This window comes from Protopterus annectens, chromosome 10.part0 (assembly GCF_019279795.1).
Source record: "Protopterus annectens isolate FY-2018-M chromosome 10.part0, PAN1.0, whole genome shotgun sequence".
Classification (NCBI taxonomy): Eukaryota; Metazoa; Chordata; order Ceratodontiformes; family Protopteridae; genus Protopterus; species Protopterus annectens.
In genome coordinates this window covers 66,737,123-66,760,176 of record NC_056744.1, presented here as the reverse complement: position 1 = coordinate 66,760,176, position 23,054 = coordinate 66,737,123, and the positions used below count along the sequence as shown (strand labels likewise).

The following is a 23,054-nucleotide window of genomic DNA, read 5'->3' as shown; positions in this document are numbered from 1 at the left end:
GGTCAGCAAGATAATTTCTCATATAAAATGTATTTTATGATGGAGTTGTAGATGATATCCTATTTATATTCAATTGTAATTGTATATAGGTGTGTGTGTGTGTGTGTGTGTGTGTGTGTGTGTGTGTGTGTGTGTGTGTGTGTGTGTGTGTGTGTGTGTGTTTGTATGTGTGTGTGTTCATATATACATACACACACACACACACATATATATATATATATATATATATATATATATATATATATATATGCATATATATAGGTTTACCTTTACAATATTGAGGTGCACATCTGCGAAGGTCAGTTGTGCGAAAGGTTATTTTCAAAAGTTCTTATTAGCTAAGTAAAAATTGCCAAACTCACAAAAGAGAGAATGCCAGTGTGCATTTGCTCTTTTGTGAGTTTGGAATGCTGAGTTGGCATCACACTACAGTAAGGATCGGGACATGTACCCCTTCCCTCATTGTAGTGTGATCTCGGAGTTAGTATATATAGTAAGCAGGCGGTGTGAGGGTGCATAGGGGCTTTTCTTGACCCCCCCCCTGCATAATGGTCATCGGAGACATCCAGAAGTGATGGGTGTTTCAAACAAATTCAGCATTCCTGGAGTGTTGACATTGTCTGGGGACAAGTTCAGTCTTCCGAAGATTCTACAGTGCAGTTTGCAATATTTCAAGTCAGGTACATGAACACCTGCACAAGTGTGTTGCTTCGTTTTAAAGGTAAACCATGTATACACACACACATATATATATATATATATATATATATATATATATATATATATATGTATGTTTTCCCATTCGATTCTCGGTTTGGGTTGGGAGTGCCTTCTGTGTGGAGTCTGCATGTCCTCCCTGCGGTCGAGTGGGCGTTTTTAAAGACATGCATTGATTGGGCGTGTCTTAGTTGAAGGTTGGGCGTCAGGATGGCAACTCGACACCATAAAAACTAACTGCCAATCATTAGCGGACCGGAGTTCCGCTGTGGCGACCCCTAACCAGGAAAAGCCGACAGACCAACAACAAATATATATATATATATATATATATATATATATATATATGTATATATCTATCTATGGGTTCAATAGACAATACTGAAATGTCGAATTTCAGTATTTCGAGACTGAATAGTGGAAAGTATAGTTACATGAAAATGCACTATGTCGAATGCGGAAATGTCGAATCCACTGTCGTGGTGTCGCATTCGTGACATGCGGTGCGGTTTGTGGATTTATCTGGGGTTTTAGGTAAGTGGTGTTTATGTAAGGGTATTAGGTAGGGATTTTAGTGTGTGTGAGTGTGTGGTGGTGGTTTTCGTGTGTTTGTGTGTTTAGTGTGACCTCAGAGTTAGTATATGTAAGTAGGGGGGTGCAGGTGGGCTTGCACACCTGCTTATAGGTCGGGTAGGTGTGTTTGTGCATTATGTTGTGTTTATGTGTGTTGTTTTATTTGTTGTAGTGTAGTTTGGTAGGTTTGTGTGTTGGTGTGTGTGTGTGTGTGTGTGTGTGTGTGTGTGTGTGTGTGTGTCTGTCTGGTCATGATTGTGCTTTTTGCGGTTTTGGGTTTTTGGGTATGTGGGTTTTCTACCATTCAGTCTTGAAATCCTAAAATTCGACATTTCAGTATTTCGAGATTGTCCAGTGAATCTATATATATATATATATATATATATATATATATATATATATATATATATATATATATATATATATATATATATATATATATATATATATATATATATATATATATATATATGTACATACAAAGCAAGACAGAGAAATAGATAGAAATATAGATATATAGATATATGTTAGGTGGGTACAGGAATACTTTCAGCAATTTTTATGCTGTTGTTTTGTCTGTTGTTGTACTTTAGTGAGCTATATATAGTTGCTATTTGGTGACAGCTAGTACAAGGTTAGCCTGGTAAACATGCTTTATGAGTTCCATGAAGTGACGACCAGAAACTTAATAAAGTTCAGTTTTGGTCTAGTGAGGAAGCAACTCTTATAAGACTGCTTTAAATGTATGCAGCATCACTTCTTAAAATTGTACTTTTGTGGAACCAGTTTTTGAAATGTTATAAACAGAAGACATCTGTTTTACTGTCCGTTTTCAGCATTCACATTCAGACACTTGAAATTTTGCATAGAAGCACATACACATTCAGAAAGTGTAAAGTATACTAATTGCTCCAGAAATGAACAGAACCAAACTACAGATCCCAAAAGAAAGCAGCCCTGAAAACTACCTCTCAGAAATCTTAGCATGCAAATCATTCAGCATCATTTGCACTTAAGCTGAGTATTATGCAGAAATATATTTAATTTGACAAGGTTTGACAGGAGCTATTCAATTTTTATTTCTTGAAAATGCAAAGTAAATGCTGACTGAAAAGTTAACTCTCCATTATATACATGCCTACAGATAAATCCATCTTTGCAGTAAGAGACAATAAAATCATAACACTCCTAAGGAACTGGCCAGATCATGCTGAAAGAATAGATATGCCTGTAATATTAGTGTTGTCACTGCAGAGTAAGAGGTTGTGTGACACGATTCTTAGAATTCCTTCTGTGCAGAGTCTGTCAGTCCTCACTGTCTTTGTGGAGGTGTTCTTCAAGTGCTCCAGTTTCTTTCCAAGGACATGATGAGAATGGTGACTCTTAAAATCCCTTTCTTGCCTAGTAAACTGTGTGATGGCAGGAGTTATTCATGGGGTCACTATAGAAGTTGTATGCTGTTCAGTAACATTGGATGGATATAGATGCTTTGAACCAGTATCTAGGATTAGGATAGACCTTGAAAGTCACTTACACAAACAGTCCCTTTAAATGGTTTGTGGAATGTAGAACAATTCAGGAGTCATCCCAGGCAGCAGGATATAGTAAACAAAGACCTGGTAAGGAAACATAGGATGTATATATACTCCATCTGCTGAGTCTTCTGTTCCAGTGCAGAGAAGCATCATGCAAGTATAAGGCATATTTACAAGGGGCAGAGAATTGCGACAAGTAATATTATAGTCATTCTTTTTGTATTAGTGCATTATTTTGTCAGGCATAATGGGATTAATATTGTTTATTAGTAATTGAGTATACATTTTTATGCTTTTCTTTGTTTTAAATAGGTATAACATACCAGCGCCTGGTCAGAGCAGAACAGTGCCTGACAACAAAATCTCGACAGAACAAAACAATGTGAGTAGCAATTCATAAAGTTGATCCTTTTTTCTCTTGTGCAGTGGAATTCCTCTATAAGTTTTGTATAACCTGTCATATTCATTCTTGAATATCCAGTGGAGTTTGATCATCTCTGTTGCTGTGCTGAGGTAGTTTTTCACAATTTACAAAAGACACTTGAAATTAATATCTGTATTACCATTTTATATATTATCTTACTGCATGGTAGATTATACCGGCAGAATTTGTCTTATGTTTTGTTTCAAAGAAATTGAGAACTTCTGCAACCCACAACAAACAAGAAGAGTTTAAATTATTGGGATATCAGCTTTTTGCATTAAAAAGTATATATATTGTCACACTAAGAAATACTGAATCACTGGCTTTGTTAACAAGAGAAGGATATCTGCCCCCCGAGATATTCAGTTTCCTGTCTTACTTCAAATGGTGTTGGCCATTTGAAATGTACCCCCCAGGAGAAGACACGAATGCATAATCTGTAAAGGTGAAGGAAATTGCCACATGAGTGTGAGATGACCAGGGACCAGTCAGAAAAAAAGAATAAGAAGGTTAAGCAGACATCAACCGTAGTTATTTCAAAATGTTACACCTAGGTAGTTTGGATTATGTAGTCCTTATCTGACGTCAGCAGTTACCTTGTATGTACTTGTTTCAGAGACACTCACATCACACAAGCCTGCTTAAAAAAGCTTGTAAATGACAGCAAGTGTGTATGTTCTAGTAATGCATAGATTATGAGAAACTGTCACACACACACAAAAAAAACATGTTTTGCAAGGTGCAAGCCCCACTGTGGCGGGGGGGAGGGGGTGGGCTTTGATTCACATAGCTCTTTTACTTTATTTGCCTCATTGCACATCACTGCACCTTAGAGATAATTTCTGAAAGGCATTGTTATGCATGTCTAGCATTTTCTTCTTGATGCACTAACATTGAACTAGCCAACTCAGTAATACTGTGTAAAGAAATGTGCTTTCTGACTTTTGATTGAAGCGGGCTCAAAGAAATGAATGCAGCTCTACACACATTACACATACACAACCCCCCCCCCCCCCACAAATCGTTATGCTTGAGCAGTTGTGACTTAAGCTCAGATATTCTGAGCCAGCATTGGTAAGCCATTTGTCTACATCTGTCATGTTTTCTTCTCATAAAAGAAGTAAAACCTGGATATTCATCCTGGTTTGGCACCTATATAAAACAAATGCCAGTATATGACTGAACTAGCAAAAATGCCAGAAGTCAATATTAACGCGTTTCATCCACTTTAATTGTCATGAACTTCTTCAGAAATATGCCATCCCAACATTTTGGACCATTTAAATATCATTCAAACCTTCACATGTGATCTGAATAGCCAATACAAATGTTTAAAATACTTAATTCAAATAAATTTCACAACTAAAAGAGCATCACATTTCTCAAATAAAAAATTACTTATATATGTAGTGTATATATATATATATATATATATATATATATATATATATATATATATATAATAAACATGTTCTTCTCAAATAATTATAACCTTTGTGCTTGTAAAAAGCACTTTATATTTATAGCATCATTTAAACCAGGAAGCTGTTCTGCATTAAGCAATATCTGCCACAAGGTTTCTTTACATTCTAACTTGACCTTAAAATTTCCGGAAAATAAATGATCATTTACTTTTTCCAGTACAGAAAATGTAAACTATTTGAAATCTGGACAAATAGCAGTATATTTTTGCTAATGCATTAGACATGTCTTTTTTTCTTATTGCCAAAGTGTGTTCATAAATATGTCTGTTTAACGTCCTAATAGTTTTACCTATATAAAAATGTTCACATGAACCACACAAAGCAACATAAACTAAATTTTTAGTCCTACAATTGTAATGCCCTTTACTATATATAACTTTATTTAAATGTTTCAAAAACACTGTGTTACTGCCTGAAATGTACTTACATTGTTTACAACATCTACAAGGAAATGTACCAAAGTTTGAATTAGTAGTGATGTCAGTACTCACGTATTTACGGTTTTCCAAAATGCTCTTTATATTTACAGTCTTTTTATATGTGAACAGTGGAACTTTACCAATGATTGTACTCAAATCATTGTTACCTAATACCACTTTCCAGTTGTTGAAAATAATTTTCCTGATAATCACCATCTCATTTGAAATAGGAATAGGAAAAGCTAATCTATAGGTGCTACAGCCTTTATCTTCAGTGTCAATCATTGCATTGAGATTCACTTCTAAAGTTTGATGTAATATTGGGAGTGCTTTATTAGTCCTGAGATCAATAACTTCTCTTAGTATGTTGTTTAACCATACTTGGTCATACCCTCTTTCCATTAAAAAGGTAATTAGTTTCACTGTCTCGTTTGAAAAGGTATCGTCACTGCTTGTCAAATGACTCAGTCTAATAAACTGTCCTTTAGCTACACCACGTTTCATAAATTCAGGATGTAAACTATCGTGGTGTAGGTATTGATTAACAAATGTAGACTAAAAATGCTGCTTTCAAAACATGTCTTTTCATTATTTAAACTTAAATGTAAGTCCAAAAAATTAATGCTGTCACCATAATGACCAACCGTAAATTTCAAAAAGTTTGTAGAATTGTTTAAATAGTTCACAAATGTATGGAACGAATCAAGATCTCCCCACCATAAAAAAAATCAAATCATCTATGTATCTTTTGTAAAATAAAATATTCTCTGATAGTGGATGTGAGTATAAAAATTTAATTTCCCACATAGCCATTACTATATTAGCAAAACTAGGTGCAACTCTAGAACCCATTGCAATTCCTGAAATTTGTTGAAAATAAATGTTTTCAAATGTAAAAAAAATATTTTCTAGTACTGAGTCCATTAAAGTGCATATAGTGTTAACCATATTATTGTCCAAGTCTGTGTGAATACTTAGGTATTCCCTTAAAAATTCTACACTGGTAGTCTGATTGATACTTGTGTATAATGATGTTACATCTAGTGATGCAAAATTAAAGGACATATCTCCCAGATTTAACTGACCTAAACATTCCAATAAGCGCCAAGAGTCTCTCAAATATGACTTTGTCCTTTGAACTATTGGATTTAACAGTTTATCTAACCATATTGAAATAGATTCTATCTTAGAAAAACTGGCTGACACAATTGGTCTAAAAGGTAACTCCTTACTCTGTGTAATTTAGGAATGCCAAATAGTGTAGCCAGCTTTGGATGTTCAATTACTAAAAAATCATATACGGAATAATCAATATTACCCTGACTAAATAGGTCAAATAAACAGGAATCTAACATTTGAAAACTCTTAATGATGTGTTTTTTTGTAACAACTTTATAACAGTTTTCGTCTCTTAACAAAGTATTCATTGCTGTAATATAATCAGTGGACCTCATAATAACAATCGTACCCCCCTTATCTGCTTTCATTATATGCCACTCTTTGTTATTGGCTATCATATCTAATGCTTTAACTTCAGAGGGTAACAAATTAGGCCTTCCATTGTTAAATTTCCTAATTTTCCTGAATTCTTGTTCACATATTTTACCAAAAACCATCAGAGTAGAATTCAATAAAGGGTTGTATGAATTCTTTTTCTTACATTCAACTTCCACAGATTCAATATTAGTCACACCATCAAAAATATACTTTAAATTCAATTTCCTAAGATACAATTTAAAATCAACTATTAGTCTGGAAATATTAACATGATTGGAAGGAATGAAGGAAAAACCTTTTTGGAGCACATAAATTACTTTATTAGGCAGAGCTTCATTAGTTAAATTGCAAACATTAATGCTGTAATTTAGTTCTTTTTGCGGCTCTTGCCCTTCCCTTTGCTCCTTGTTTGAACTTTCCCAGACCACCTTGGCATTTTTTTGTTCCCTATTTTGTCCATTAAAAAAGGACCAGACTTATTGGCAGTAGAAACCACTTGTGCATAAGATGTACTAGCTTGAGTACTGTTCAAAGATGAAGTTCCACTTTTATTGTTTTCATTAACTGTCCGCTGAAACACTTGTGACCCATTGTCATTATTTAAACAAGTCCACACAAATGGGGCACAATGTGCTCAAAATAGACCAGATAACCAAAAGTAGCACAGCATTGCGGGTCCACAGAAAGATTTTCTTAACACAATAATAAAAGGCTGAATTAGTTTAACTGGCTGTTTCATTAGGTATTGATAAAGTATTTTACTTTTAATTTTAAATATGTATTTTATATAACTTTTGTGTTTATTTTTAATATATTAACATATATTGATTTGTTTTTTATTCACCATTAGGAAAGTACATATACATGTACCATACATTGTTCTATATTATTTGTAGAGAAGTGTTTTTGTAGAAATGAATTTTTTACTATATTGAATCAAACTAATTAATTATTCATTTTTTTGGTCATGCATATACTGCTTACTATTTATGAGAAGTGGTATTTTAAGCATAGTATTGGTTAATATTGAACCAATGAATTTAAACTGTTTGCTATTTAAGCTTCAATGTTTTTACTATTACTTGTTCTGATGAAGTCAATTTACTTGATGAAAGCGCTTAACCTCATGTCTTTGTGTTAATAAAATCTTTCTGTGGACCCGCAACGCTGTGCTACTTTTGGTTATTATTTAAACAAATGTCATTGTTATTTGATGTTTCTACATCTAAAATAGGAGCATCTCTAGTCTTATCACCTCTCTTATTTTTCAATGGGTATGCTGTGTTATTATTGTACGCTGCCCAATCTCTTTTTAACTTTTTTTGCTTCCTTTCAACAATGGAAGCTCTATGCCTTTCCAACTTAGCATTTATCCCAAAATTGAGAGGTGCTAACATGTTAAAGGCCTGTGATGCTCTAATTTTAGCATCCAGGCTTTCTGTTTGGTCTTTCAATGCCATCAACTCGAATTTGTAATGTTGAATAAGTGCGTTCATAAACACTAAGCCAGTATTATTAAACAATTCTACCAACTGTGTGTGCAGGCTGTCACCCTGCACCACACAATTGGGAAACTTGAAAATCCTAATACCAAACGGCACACATTTCAAGTGAACATTTTCCTCTAAGTAAAAAATCTCTAACTGTAAAGAGACACTCTTAGTACACAGCTTTTCTAAAGTAAAAATGTCTCTTTTACAAAGTGAAACTTCGTCCGGACTGGCAAATTGACTTTATCACTTACTTGGTTTGAATTGTCAGCATTAGAGGAAAAATAAAATGGATTTTTCATCGTTTTGAAAGTTTGCTCAAAGACCTTGTCCGTACAAGCCAATACATCAAGTTGTTTGTTCGTCAAACTGCCATTGCGTCTGTTGTCAGTTGGTGAAACCGAACTTGCTTTGCTGTTAGAAACTTGACCAGAAACGGCATTTCCATTGGTTGGATTGTCATCTCCCTTGCTTCCTGGATAACACGGTTGAGCATTCAAGCTGTTTACTACACAGCCATTTCCCATCTGCCAGGCCAGAGCCTCTCGAACCGTTTGGTGATAGTAGAGGTTATTAGCTCATTAAAACTTCTTCCTGACTCGGGAACAGGATGAATGCTTAAATTTAGCAAAGTCTCCTGACTCGATTCCTTTCCTGCCATTACTGGCTACAAAGTTTTAAAAACTTAAAACCACACACAAAAAAAAAAACAAAATAAAACAAATGCCAGTATATGACTGAAATAGGAAAAATGCCAGAAGTCTATATTAACGCGTTTCGTCCACTTGAATTGTTATGAACTTCTTCAGAAATGCCATTCCAACATTTTGGACCATTTTTACAACTTTTTACAAGCACAAAGGTTATAATTACTTGAGAAGAACACATTTATTATATGTATATATATAAAAATACACTACATATACAAGTCATTTTTTATTTGAGAACTGTGATGTTCTTTTAATTGTGAAATTTATTTGAATTAAGTATTTTAAACATTTGTATTGGCTATTCAGATCACATGTGAAGGTTTGAATGATATTTAAATGATATCTGATGAAGTTCGTTTACTTATAGGACGAAAAGCGCTTCATTATATTGGAATTGGAATAAAAGGATTTATCTAACTGTTGCTTGTCACATCCGTGATTTTTAGCAAGTTTTCCGTGTTTTGTCTGTTTTTCATATATACTTGTGTGTGTGTTTGTGTGTAGGGTTACATTATATACATGTGTATGTGTTTATGTATGTGCATGTATGTAGGGTACATTATATACAAGTGTGTGTGTATGTGTGTGTGTGTGTGTGTGTGTGTGTGTGTGTGTCTGTGTGTGTTTATGTGTATGTGTGTAGAATTACATATAGATATATATATATGTGTGTGTGTGTGTGTGTGTGTGTGTGTTTATGTGTATGTGTGTAGAATTACATATAGATATATATATATATGTGTGTGTGTGTGTGTGTGTGTGTGTGTGTGTATGTGTGTATGGGTGCAGATTACATTATTGCATTGAGCCTACTTTAGTCAACTGTCATGATACAGCACTGGGGATGTAGGGGAGCTTTCCACTCTGTAAACAAAAGTACTTTTTTTTAAATATATTTTTACATTATCCTATGATGATTTGATAAAAAATCCATTCATTTTGAGTTTTTATGTTTTGCTGTGTCAATTATTGAAACATATATGTATATTATATATTTGTAATGCTGATAATTCTGATCCTGGCTGAATGGTAGTAATATGAGTGTGTTTTTGTTTACTGCTGGGGTGTCTTCTGTGTGGAGTCTGCATGTCCTCACTGTGGTCACGTGGGTTTCTTCCAATTGCTCCGGTTTCCTCCCACATTCCAAACACATGCAGTAGGTGGATTTCACACTCTAAACTGGCTGTAGGAGAGAGTGAATGTGTGAGTATGTGGTATGAACGAACTACCATGACAGGGCTAGCCATGCAGTGGTGTAAACCTTAGTTTGAGATGATTACCACTGCTGAAGTGATACCCTGACCCTATGTGCAAAATGGGAATGGGGTTGAAGAAGGATGGATATACATACACACAGCCACACACACACACACACACACACACACATGCACACACACATTGTTTGGCTGACATTGTCCCTACAAAAGATCAGCTTGCAACCTGATTACTCAAACAAGTAAAAATATGTATTTGTTATTTGACAGGATTACAAGAGATGGAACTTCATCAGAGGGATATGTTGAGATACAACTCCATTTCTTCAACTGAAAGAGTAGGAAAATAAGATATTGGTGATCGTGGAAATAACATTTGGGTATTAGCATGTTAACTAACACCATGCCTCACAAGAGGCTAAAGGTGAAATGTCCATAACACTTTGATGTGATCCAGAATCCAGATTAGTGAGTTAAGTTCTTAGCAGGATAACAGAGAAGTTAATGACATTCACTGTACTGGTGACAGATTTTCTAGTGAAATGCTGGGTTGTAGCATTGGAATTAGCAATATTTTGTTTTTGTAAGGACACTGGAGAGTACATGTGCAAAGACAGAAGCAAAATCAGTAGCAAGAGATTATGTAGGAAATACATATTTTGAAAGAAACACTTAGAAGCTGTTATCATAGCTAAGCATTCAAGCACAGAAAGCTTGGTAATACCTAAAGAAGGAGAAGTGAAATAAAAATGCTGATAGCCACCAGATAACTTCCTCATATTATTTTGTAACATCCAAAGCTATTTTCTGTGAAGTTTCTATTACGTTGAATGTCATTGTCTCTGATGATGATTTTTTTATTACTGCCTGTCCTTAAGACAGCCTGCTTTGGACACATTGCCTTGCATTGCCTGTCTAGACTTTTTTTGCAAAGTAGCCTTTATGATGCTAGTGTAATATCTGTTATTTAGTGTAATTTTAGTGCAACACTGATGAATGTAAAAACAGTGTCAAATGTGTACATGGGCTACAGATTCTGGCTCATGTTAAAGTTGCATAAAAAGCCTGATGCAGGTAATATATTTGTGCTAGTATAAATAGCCATTTATACTGAAAATGTATTTACATTGCATAATGCTTTCATAGTCAGTTACAAAGACAAACAGCTAAATCATTTAGGAAGAAAGTCCTTTAGTTAATTGTAACAATGGTGTAATGATATCAAGAACTAGTGCATTATAAAAGAGTAGTGTATTGGGGTTTGTGATGATGTCTTGTATGAAAGCGGACCATATGGAGCCAGTATAGAATGTTAGAGTACACAGAAAAAGGCACCTACAATTTGGGGTGGTCTTGCTGTGATGTGATTTCCCTGTTCCTGTGGCTGGAACAGTCACATCAGAAAGGGTACAGTCAGTGTTAAGCCAGGTCCATCTTGGAGGATAATGAGAAATTAAAATAGATAAAGGATAGGAACCCCTTTAACAGTTACTGCAGATATTTGTGCTATAGTTTCATTATCTTGTCTTATAAAACAATAACTGAAAACAGAAGGCATGTAGACCTATTGAAGTTCAAATATAATGTAACACTTTGCTTCAGTGCCAGAACTTGTTGAAGACACTTGGGAAAGAGGGCTTGAATATTTGGACAGGCTTACTGGCACCAGTCAACTTCAGTTATGCATGTCAGGTATGCATATAATAATAATTAGTTACTGAGAAACTGATTATTTCTGGAAAACAGAATGCTGCTCATGGACATTAGCAGAAAACCAACATTGCAAGTTTATTGGGCAGGTAGATTGCTTTTACTAAGAACATGTTCTTATTTATAAATGTTATAAGTAAAAACTGGTCGTAGGCCAACAACATATACAGCGGATTTGAAAATTGGTCTGTTATGCAATGGTTGAGTTCCTAAGTTGCAAAAAATAAGTAAATAAAGTAAATTCAGGTAGGCCATACCCCCTTGTTATTGGACACTAGTGTTTCTCCTCATGATGAAATTCCAAATTATATGAAAATAAATGAAAGCTAATTGTTAGTGAGTTTACTCATGCAAGAGATTTTGTTATTAATCTCATCTTTTCCCACGTGTGCAGGGCTAGATCCTAACTATATATATAAAGGGGAGTTGTGTTTTCAGTGGCTATATACCTGGTTAACAGAGCAGTGCCTTCCTTCTTCAGTATACTGTCTTATACTGTTACCAGTTTATTGCCTTCGTTACACTTTAATGAGAAATGGTGACAGAGAATATAAGGAGTTGTGTAATACAACTGCCAGCATGTGCCACTCAGAGGGCTGTTTGGACTGTAGCAGCTTCATTCAAGAATTACACCGTTGCTTTAATCTTCCACCTTCCATATGATTTTCAGTATGTAAACTTGTGAGAGTTTCACTGCTGCCACTTTCTGTGAGATCTTGGTACTGCAGCCCTGCTTTCAGAAATACAAATAAACATTTGTTTGAGTTTACCCAGCTATGTTAATAAAAAAAATCATACATTTACAGAGCCTGGTAATAACCCACATAATAAGGGAAACCCAGTACACAGCAAAAATATCTGTCATTATGAAATGCTGTCCCACAGATCTCATCCTGATCCAAATGGCTTTGTGCCACAGGAATGGAGAGCAGCTGTGGTTATTTTCCTTCATGAGAGTGCCCTCTTCACTGATCCTGGCCCCAGTTAGTTGACTGATACTGAAAATGTTTAACCTCTAACTTTACTGGTGTCCTGTCATGACAAGCGGACTAAGGCGAGACCAAGAAGGTGAGTGTTACCTCATCCTTAATTCCTCTTCCTGTCTTCTTTGAGTTTGTGTGAGCATGGAGTTTGTGTGTGTGTGTGTGTGTGTGTGTGTGTGTGTGTGTGTGTGTGTGTGTGTGTGTGTGTGTGTGTGTGTGTGTGTGTGCGTGTGTGCGTGTATCTGTGTGCATATTCATATATATAAATATATATATATATATATATAAAGAGAAAGCGGGAGCTCTATCTCTATCTCTATTATAAAATGCTTTTGTGTGATCTGTCTAGCTAATGGAAATCATATACCCTTGATTCTCTTGGTAAAAAAATACTGTTTTTTTTAAGTTAGATCATGTGCTTAGACAGATACATACAAAGAAAACATTATGAGTCTAATGAAAGCATAGAGAGAGAAAAACTCCCTTGAACTTAGAAGATATACCTTTGATGATCAGTTAGGCTAGTTAGAAGAATGTCTGGCAACAGTAAATGTATGTGGTCAAGGCAGAGTTCATTGTCTGTAAAAGTTAAAAGTGCCAGGTCCGTAATGACACTGGTGTTTACATTAACCAAAGGCCACAGTTCTACACTTTTTTTTTGTGTTTAGCTTTAAGCTGTGGTCATGTCTCTAGTCTATAGGCTTGTATATGTTAGGCCCTCCCCATCTGATAGTCCTCTGGAGGCTTGACAGCTCCAAGTTTGCAAATGTCTGCAGTCTTGGTCAGCCATGCATCCTTAACATTAGCTTTAGCCTCAAGGACATAAATACTAAATAGAAGCATTCCAAGCACTGATCCCTGTGGTACCACTCTAGTAATAAACCTTTCAGAGAACAGCTTACCTCAAATCCTAATTGACTGAGTTTTATCATTTAGCAAGTTTACTATCCAGTGGCTTACATAAGAGTTTCCATACCGTTTGATTAGTTTGTTAATAATGTCTGAATGTGGAATGGTACTGAAGGTCTTTGCCAGGTCAAAGTAAGTGGTATATACTGATTTTCCACGTACAGTACATCAGTGGCTTCTTTTTTTAAAAAAGTCTATTAATTTTAGCAGGATTTTCTTTTAACAATCCCATACTGGTTTGGGGCAATGAGTCATAATCTGCCAGTATCTTTGTTTATGGTTTCCATAAAGATATGCTCAGTTTCCTTATAAATAAAACTGATAAGGCTTATTGGATCAGTAGTGGGTCTACTCTTATGACAGGGGGTGACAGGAGCTATTTTCCATACCTCTGGTTCAAGGTCAGTTTTTAAGCAGAGATTGAACAGATTTCATAACATCTTTGTGAGGTTGTACCTCATATTGACATAAACCAGCCAAGTACATTATCTGGACCCATAGAAGTAGTGTTCTTGGCTTTGGTCAGTGCATATAGGACCTTATCTGGGATGATCTGGAAGGTGACTACAGCCACCATAGCATGTGGAGTTGAGGCTAGAACAGGGGGTAAGAATGTGAACTAAATTTATCCGCTGGTATATTTGCTGTGACCTCCAGGGCTGAGTAGGTGCAATTGTTATATGTCAGTTTGGTGTAGTATTGGGATTTGCTCCTAAGGTTTCTAAAATAATTGAACTGGGCTTTATAATTGCCCTTTGCAAATATGGAAATTTTCATTTCATGCTTATCCTCAGGGATTTGATTTTTTTCCCAGGTTCTTTCACAGATTCAAAGATTCAAAGAAACGTTATTGTCATTTAGGACCACACAAGTGCAGCCTAAATGAAATTACAAATGTCAGCTCATCAGAGAAATGCAGTGCAAATAATATAATGTTTTAAGCTCACTGCTGGAATTGAGGCATTCAGTTTATTTCTCATTACAGAGTTTTTTCATTTTGTTATATAGTTTATTCATATAGTATAAATATATGTGTGTGTGAGTGTGTGTGTGTGTGTGTGTGTGTGTGTATAGTTAGGTATATATAATACATATATGTGTATGTATATGTCTATAAATTTTATATATATATATATATATATATATATATATATATATATATATATATATATATCTATATATATATATATCTATATACATAGATAGATAGATATATGGGTTCCATACACTAGACTGAATTTTCACTAATTCGAAATAGTGCATGGAATGCTCACTGCAGCGAAAGTGCACTTAATCGAAAGTGCACTTACGCAAAGTTCAGTACAACGAATGGGTGTTGTACTGAACTTCCATGCAGTACTCATGGACCTTAGGGTTAGGGCACGGCTATCCTCTTACCATGACCCTTTGCCCTAACCCTAAAGTCCGTGATGACTGCAGCGCAGTGAAGGACATAGCAATGTCCTCCACTATGGTGCGATAGTTACGAACCTTAGGGTTAGGGCATGGGTTAGGGTAAGGGGATAGCTTTACTAACTATCCCCTTACCCTAACCCGTGCCCTAACCCTATGGTCCATGACTATCACACCATAGTGAAGGACGTAGCTTGTTTTTTATGTCCTCCACTGTGCTGCAGTGTTTTCGATGAAGTGTACTTACGCAAAAGTTCACTTTCGTTAAAGTGAACATTCACAGAAATGAGGCTTCCTATTACAAGTTCGAAGTAGTGAATGTTCGATCTTGTAATAGGAATCCATATATATATATATATATATATATATATATATATATATATATATATATATGTATAGTTTGTAGGGTTTTATTCATAAATTTAGCATTTGCAAGAAATAGGGATATAGGTGTCTATATATATGCACTAAGGTATGAATGAAAGCTATCTGTATATGCAGTGGTTTGCTGCTGGATCTTCAAGGGGAGTGGGTTGTTAAACTGTATCAGGTAACCAGTTGTCTGTAACAGATTTGCCTTTTAAAAATCTCTAAAAACCATAAGGTTTGTGGACAAACTGGGTTTTGCCCTTATGGTAACTACAAATGAATGATGGTCAGATCTAACCATTAATGGGGTAATTGTGGTTATCAGACTTAACTGATTACTTAATTAATTTACTCTTTAACTGGGAAAGTGAAGTGGCATTTTTCAGACAAAAACCTAGCCACAAGGAAAAGCAAAAATACAGTATTGCAGAATTTGGAGTAACCAGTCAGCAAGAATGCTTTAAAGCATACTATCCAGAAAAGACACACAACCACAGACATGGGTAAGGCATATAAACTCCAAACATCTAAGCATCCTCAGTGTCTGTTATTCAAAAAGTATATTAGTTCTGGTTTAAGCACTTGGGCTTCAGGCCAGTTATTTTACATTAAGAAGGTTCGTGGTCTGCACTCTTGTGGGAGGAGAGGTTGGACTCTGCCCTTCTGAGCTGGGAATTTCTGGTTAAAGGCTTATAGTGCCTGCATATTTGAACTGTTTCTTACTGAAATTGGTACACCTTGTTTGCTGTAGCATAGACTAGATCTAGGCCTGCTGAATCTAGCTTTATTTGTATGCTTGTTGTTTGTTTGCTTGTTATTTCCCTGAAACGCTAATTCCACCTAAAACACAGCTTTTCAGTGCTTCTGTGGATCCCTAGTGATATCTGCATTGCTTACTGTACTTATTTCCTTGTTTCACTTGAAAGAAAGTTACTGTCTGTCATTTTTGTATTTAAGTTACCTGTAACACATTGCATTTAAGTTACCTGGCACTTGCTCACTAAAGCAATTATATAAGTCAGCACTAAAAAATTAAAAGCACTACATCCTCGCAAACTCCCCTTGAGTACCTTGTTCCCCATTGGTCCTTTTTTTCAATTATAAAGGAATTCACAGTACTATTCTAGCATGTCCAAAGGTCAGTTGTCAATCTCCTCTCCGGTCCAGCTGGTGAATCTGGAAATCTTGAGGCAATGTTACAACTGCCTCATGTACACAGACAACCCTCTCCTCCTCACTACAAATTCCAACACATGTGAGAGATGCAACCATATAGCCAAACTGGAGGCTAAGATCAACTCAGTACTGGCATAACCAGTCAGGAGGAGAAGGAAACCACACTCAGTACATATCCAGTCTCACATAGACCTACCACGACAGCAAATCAAACACATAAACACACAAAAAAATACTCGGAGGCTCTAAATAAAAATCTGCCTAAGCAGCAGAGACCTCCAAAGCAGACACCCAAGCAGCCTCTACCCCAAAACAAAACACGTGCAACAATATCTCACAAAGCCAGTGTGCCGAACAGTCACAGCCCTTAAGGCTAAACAACACACCTGATACACTTGTAATAGGTGACTCTATCGTCATGCACACTGACGTCCCGCTCACCAGGCTGAACAAGGAGAAGGTCACGGTGAGCTGCCTGTCAGGTGCTAGGATCCGCCACATAACACAAGCACTCAGGTCACTCCAAGGCAAGTACAAATTTGACTCGGTCATTGTCCATTCTGGTGTGAATGACCTGAGACGTACCTCCCTGGACTACATGAAAAGAGACATAAAGGAGCTCTCTGAGCATGTAGCCCAGGCTGGTATGACCCTGACCTTGAGTAGCATCTTACCCTCACCAAGAATGATGCCACAATATGAATACAAGATGATCAATTTCAACAATTGGCTTAAGTATTGGTGTCATTCAAAGGGGATCCAATGACTGTCAGCCTGGGATGACATGCTCGACAAGCCACAATGCTTCACTAGGGACGGCTTGCACCTGTCACCCATGGGCTTTCAGATATTGGCAAAGGCTCTTGCTTCCCCCATAGTGCCTTTTTTAGGCAAGGCTCAAAAGACAAACCCACCTCCATAGGTATCACAAGGGATAAGAAACTAAGAGTAATGCTACTCAATGCCAGAAGTCTAAACCTCAAGATGCACACACTTGAAACTCTCCTTAGCATGGAGAACATCACTATCTGTGCAGTAACAGAAACCTGGTTTAAGGCTCCCGAGAGCACCCCCAGCACTACCAGGTTATACCTCATACCATGCTTTTCGGCCCCAAAACTCGGACCGAACCACAAAAGGAGGGCGAGTATCAATATTCATCAAAGATACCCACACCTCCAGGTTGGTGGCACAGCATGAAGCATCAGAGACTATCCATGTGCAACTAACAGTGGGTAAAACTTCCTTCCAGTTTATAGCCTGCTACAGACCACCCTCCCAAACCCAGGAACCCCACTCGGCTTTCCTGACAACACTGGAAAATATGAAGGTCTCTCCAAACACCATTATATTGGGCGACTTCAACTACCCAAACATAGACTGGGAGCATTACTCTAGCTCCAACACCCTAGACAACACTGGAAAATATGAAGGTCTCTTCACACACCATTATATTGGGCGACTTCAACTACCCAGACATAGACTGGGAGCATTACTCTAGCTCCAACACCCTAGCCCAAAGGTTCCTAGAATTTATAAACTCAAATGCTATGGAACAACTTGTTACCACTCCCACAAGAGGGGAAAACATACTGGACCTGATCATCACCAACATGAGGACTCTATGCTCCAGACCAGAAGTGCATCCCTCACTGGTAAGATCAGACCATAAACTAATCTCACTGGATATTCACATCCCGACCCCACCCCCTGCCCAGAAAACCACAGTGAAAAACATCTCTAAAGCAAATTTCACACTCCTCAAAACCAAGGTGGAATCCTTCAAAGCCCCCGAGCCTGTGGAAAATACGGCCCAGACCGCAGAATCCTTTATAAACGCATTCTATGAATGCCTTCAGGAAGGCATGGATCATGCAATCCCAAATAAAACCAAGAACCAATCCTCCAAAGGCAGACGTCCTGTCTGGTGTACCCCAGCCATAAACAAAGTATACAATAGAAGGAGGAAGCTACTACATGATAGAGCAAAATCCCAAAAAGGGAAGGCATCTCTGATCAGTATTAGCAAAAAACTACGAGCACTCATAAAATCGTCTAAGGCCAACTTCGAGAGAAAATTTGTACAGGACACTAAGGATAATCACAAGGCTTTCTTTAGTTATGTTAGGAACTTGGGTGGGAATTCCCAGATATGCTCAGAATTAGTCCAAAATGACAAAAAAATACATTGAACCCACAGACATTGCCAACATCCTAGCTGACAGGTTCAGTGCAAACCCCCCCCCCCTCCCCACCAAAAGGGCAAATATCTATCCCAGCAGAGTGCTGCCCCCCTGACGCCTCAGATGCTCAGGTAAGAGCCGCCCTCTCCAAAGCAAAAAACACAGCATCAATGGGACCAGATGGTGTCCTGGGTTGCGTCCTACATGAACTCCAAGAAGAGCTAAACCCAAACATAAAACTACTGTTCAATCTTAGCCTTACTACAGGATATGTACCCAAAGAGTGGTGTACAGCAACAGTGGTCCCTCTCCACAAAGGTGGTGCCTCAACAGATCCTGGAAACTATCGCCCCATAAGCCTGACTAGCTTGGTCTGCAAAGCTATGGAAAGGATCATCATGGACCTCATAAATAAAGATATTGGGGACCTACAGACACTGGATCCTACCCAGTTCGGCTTTGTTAAGGGCAGATCCTGCCTCTTAAACCTGGTCGATTTCTTTGAAACAGTCACCAAGGCCATTGACAAGGGGAAAGGTGATCCACACAGCCTAGCAGGACCTCGCAAAAGCCTTAGATACAATACCCCACTCGGGCATTATAGATAAGCTCACCAGCTTAAATATAAACCCCTATGTCACTAGATGGGTTGCAAACTGGCTCAAGGACAGAACCCACATGGTTAGAATTGCTGGAGCTATGTCAGACTCCAAACCAGTTACAAGTGGCATCCCAAAAGGCGCAGTCCTGGGACCTCTCTTGTTCGGTATATATTTCTCGGAGGTACAGGCCAACTCGGAAGGACTGTGGCTGATCAAGTTTGCAGATGACTGCAAACTGGGCGCCATAATCGACTCTCCAGCCAACACAAGCATCCTCCAAAAGGGCCTCATAGAAACAGACAGCTGGTGCCAGAGTCATGGCCTCAAGCTAAACGCCAAAAAGTGTATAGTCATCCCCTATGGCAAAAACAAAGTGCCCACAAATTACCACATAGGTGGTAATCCATTAAGTACAGAAGAAGTAATTAGGGACCTGGGGACCCAAGTTGATAGCAATCTCTCATTTGACAACCACGTGGCTAAAGTGGTTAGAAAAACATTTTATATAGTCCACCTAATCATGAAGGGATTCACATCTAGATCAGGGGAGGTCATTGTGCCTCTTTACTCATCCCTCATCAGGCCCATAATTGAGTACAATGCCCCTTTTGGGATGTACCTTACCAGACACCTGCAGCAACTGGAAAGACCCCAAAAGTACCTCACCAAGAGGATCAAAGGGTTCAAACAGATGCCATATGCTGCCCGGTTAAAGAAACTCCAACTCTACTCAGTGGCATACCGCCTGCTCAGAGGCGATCTGTGCCTGACATATAAAGCCATGTCTAACCCGGAATTAATGGACATGCTGGACCTCAGAAAATCCAAATCCCATCGAGCTACGCGCTCGAGAGACTTGAACCTCAGCACTGAAATAAATAGGACATGCTGGAGGGACAGATTCATAACCCAGAGGCTCCTTTCACTCTGGAATAAAATCCCAGTCCAGGTTAGGCAGAGTCCCTCATTGACTCTCTTCAAGAGGAATCTTGATGAGTGGATGGGAGATCGTAGGTTTACCCCGGGTATCACTTCTGTGTCACTATTAGACAGAGGCACAGTATACTAACCTTGAAAAAGGGCATAGCAAAATTAATTTAAAATGGGTGGCGAAAGCCAAACACACTCTGGCTAGGCTTATAAATGCCCTAGGGCAGATAGCCTAGTATGAACCTATGAACGGATAGTACCCCAATGTCAAGTTTGGACCCTAGATATTGATGATGTGAGTTACTTTGCTACAGTGGATGTTCAGTTTCAACTCCATAAGTTTACTAAAGAAAAACAAAGTTACATGATCCAGTACAGCCACATGGCAGACACAGCTACAATATGCTAAGGATATTCTGAAACTGGTGCCTTCTGCAAGAAATAGGCAGCATACTGAGCATGCTCACATAGTTGTGCATGTGTGTCAGGAATCTGTCCTCTGCACCACAGAACCAGGAACCACTTTCAAGAAATCTGCACCCTTATTAGTGACTATTCTGGTGATTTTTGTCTCCTTGTATATAAGCTGTACAGTAGGCAAATGGGGGCTGTGGGAATCAAAGACAGTGCTGCCTTAGAGTATAGGTATAATAGCACAGAACTTTTGTACCACACTGATCACAGTGCAGCAGTTACAAATAGTTGTAAAAGTCTGCAATGCTGTAGGAGCACAGGGCATGAAATAAACAGACAGTGTCAATAGATGATGTTGTAACTGTCGACTTCATCATAACAAGGGGAAGAAGGAGTGGGAAGCTTATAGCTGCATTTGGGAATAAATGTGCAGCTGGGTATTTGACCAGACTTGTAAATGTACATTTACAAACACATGCACCCTCATTGATATCTGATGCATTTAGAAGAGCAGCAGTACTGTTACTCACACTCAGTTGTGATTTTTCCCCATCAGTACTCATGCATGTATATGTGCATTTCACTGGAAAAAGGTGAAATCTTCTTCTCCTTCTTCTTCTTCTTTCAGCTGCTCCTGTCAGGGGTCGCCACGGCAGATCAACTGTTTCCATTTCTTCCTGTCCTCTGCATCTTGCTTTGTCACACCAACCACCTGCATGTCCTCTCTCACCACATCCATAAACCTTATCTTAGGCCTTCCTCTTTTCCTGTTACCTGGCAGCTTCATCCTTAGCATCTTTTTCCCAATATACTCTGCATCCTTCCTCAGCACATGTCCAAACCAACATAATCTTGCCTCTCTGGCTTCGTCTCCAAACCTTCCAACCTGGGCTAACCCTCTGATATACGTATTCCTAATCCTGTCCGTCCTCGTCACACCCAGTGCAAATCTTAACATCTTCAACTCTGCCACGTCAAGCTCTGACTCCTGCCTTTTTGTCAATGCCACTGTCTCCAACCCATATAACATAGCTGGTCTCATTACCCTCTTGTAGACCTTCCCTTTCACTCTTACTGGTACTCGTCTGTCACAAATCACTCCTGACACTCTTCTCCACTCACTCCATCCTGCCTCTACTCTCTTCTTCACCTCTCTTCCACACTCACCATTACTCTGAATTGTTTATCCCAAGTATTTAAACTCATCCACCTTCGCCACCTCTACTCCCTGCATCCTCACCATTCTTCTATCCTCCCTCTCATTCACACACGTATATTCTGTCTTAGTCCTGCTGACCTTCATTCCTCTTCTCTCTAGAGCATACCTCCACCTCTCCAGGTTCTCCTCCACCTGTTCCCTACTCTCACTACAGATCACAATGTCATCTGCAAACATCATAGTCCACGGGGACTCCTGTCTGATCTCGTCTGTCAACCTGTCCATCACCATTACAAATAAGAAAGGGCTCAAAGCTGAACCTTGAAGTAATCCCACCTCCACCTTAAACGCATCCGTCACTCCCACCGCAGACCTCACCGCTGTCACACTACTCTCGTACATGTCCTGTACCACTCTTACATACTTCTCTGACACTCCTGACTTCCTCATACAATACCACACTCCTCTCTAGGCACCCTGTCGTATCTTTTCTCTAAATCCACAAAGACACAATGCAACTCCTTCTGACATTCTCTGTACTTCTCCATCAACACTCTCAAAGCAAACATTGCATCTGTAGTGCTCTTTCCTGGCATGAAACCATACTGCTAATCACTAATCATCACCTCCCCTCTTAACCTAGCTTCCACTACTCTTTCCCATAACTTCATGCTGTGACTGATCAATGTAATCCCTCTGTAGTTACTACAGCTCTGCACATCACCCTTATTCTTAAAAATCGGTACCAAAACACTTTTTTCTCCATTCCTCAGGCATCCTCTCACTTTCCAAGATTTCATTAAACAATCTAGTTAAAAACTCCACTGCCATTTCACCTAAACACCTCCATGCTTCCACAGGAATGTCATCTGGACCAACAATATTTCCGTTCTTCATCCTCTTCATAGCTATCCTTACTTCCTCCTTGCTAATCCACTGCACTTCATGATTCACTAACCGCACATCATCCAACATTCTCTCCCTCTCATTCTCTTCATTCATCAGCCCCTAAAAAGTACTCTTTACATCTGCCCAACACACTCTCCTCGCTTGTGAGTATGTTTCTCTCATTATCCTTTATCACCCTTACCTGCTGCACATCTTTACTAGCTTGGTCCCTCTGTCTAGCCAATAGGTACAGGT

The 23,054-nt window shown here is 38.2% G+C and overlaps 1 protein-coding gene across 1 annotated transcript in view; it reads left to right on the top strand.

Moving 5' to 3' along the window:
• Positions 1-23,054, top strand: part of PIK3R5 (phosphoinositide-3-kinase regulatory subunit 5) — an 823,030-nt gene that overhangs the window by 566,340 nt on the left and 233,636 nt on the right. The window contains exon 7 of the mRNA XM_044085025.1: positions 3,138-3,207. Coding sequence (XP_043940960.1) covers positions 3,138-3,207 — 70 coding nt within the window. The remainder of the gene's footprint in view (positions 1-3,137; positions 3,208-23,054) is intronic.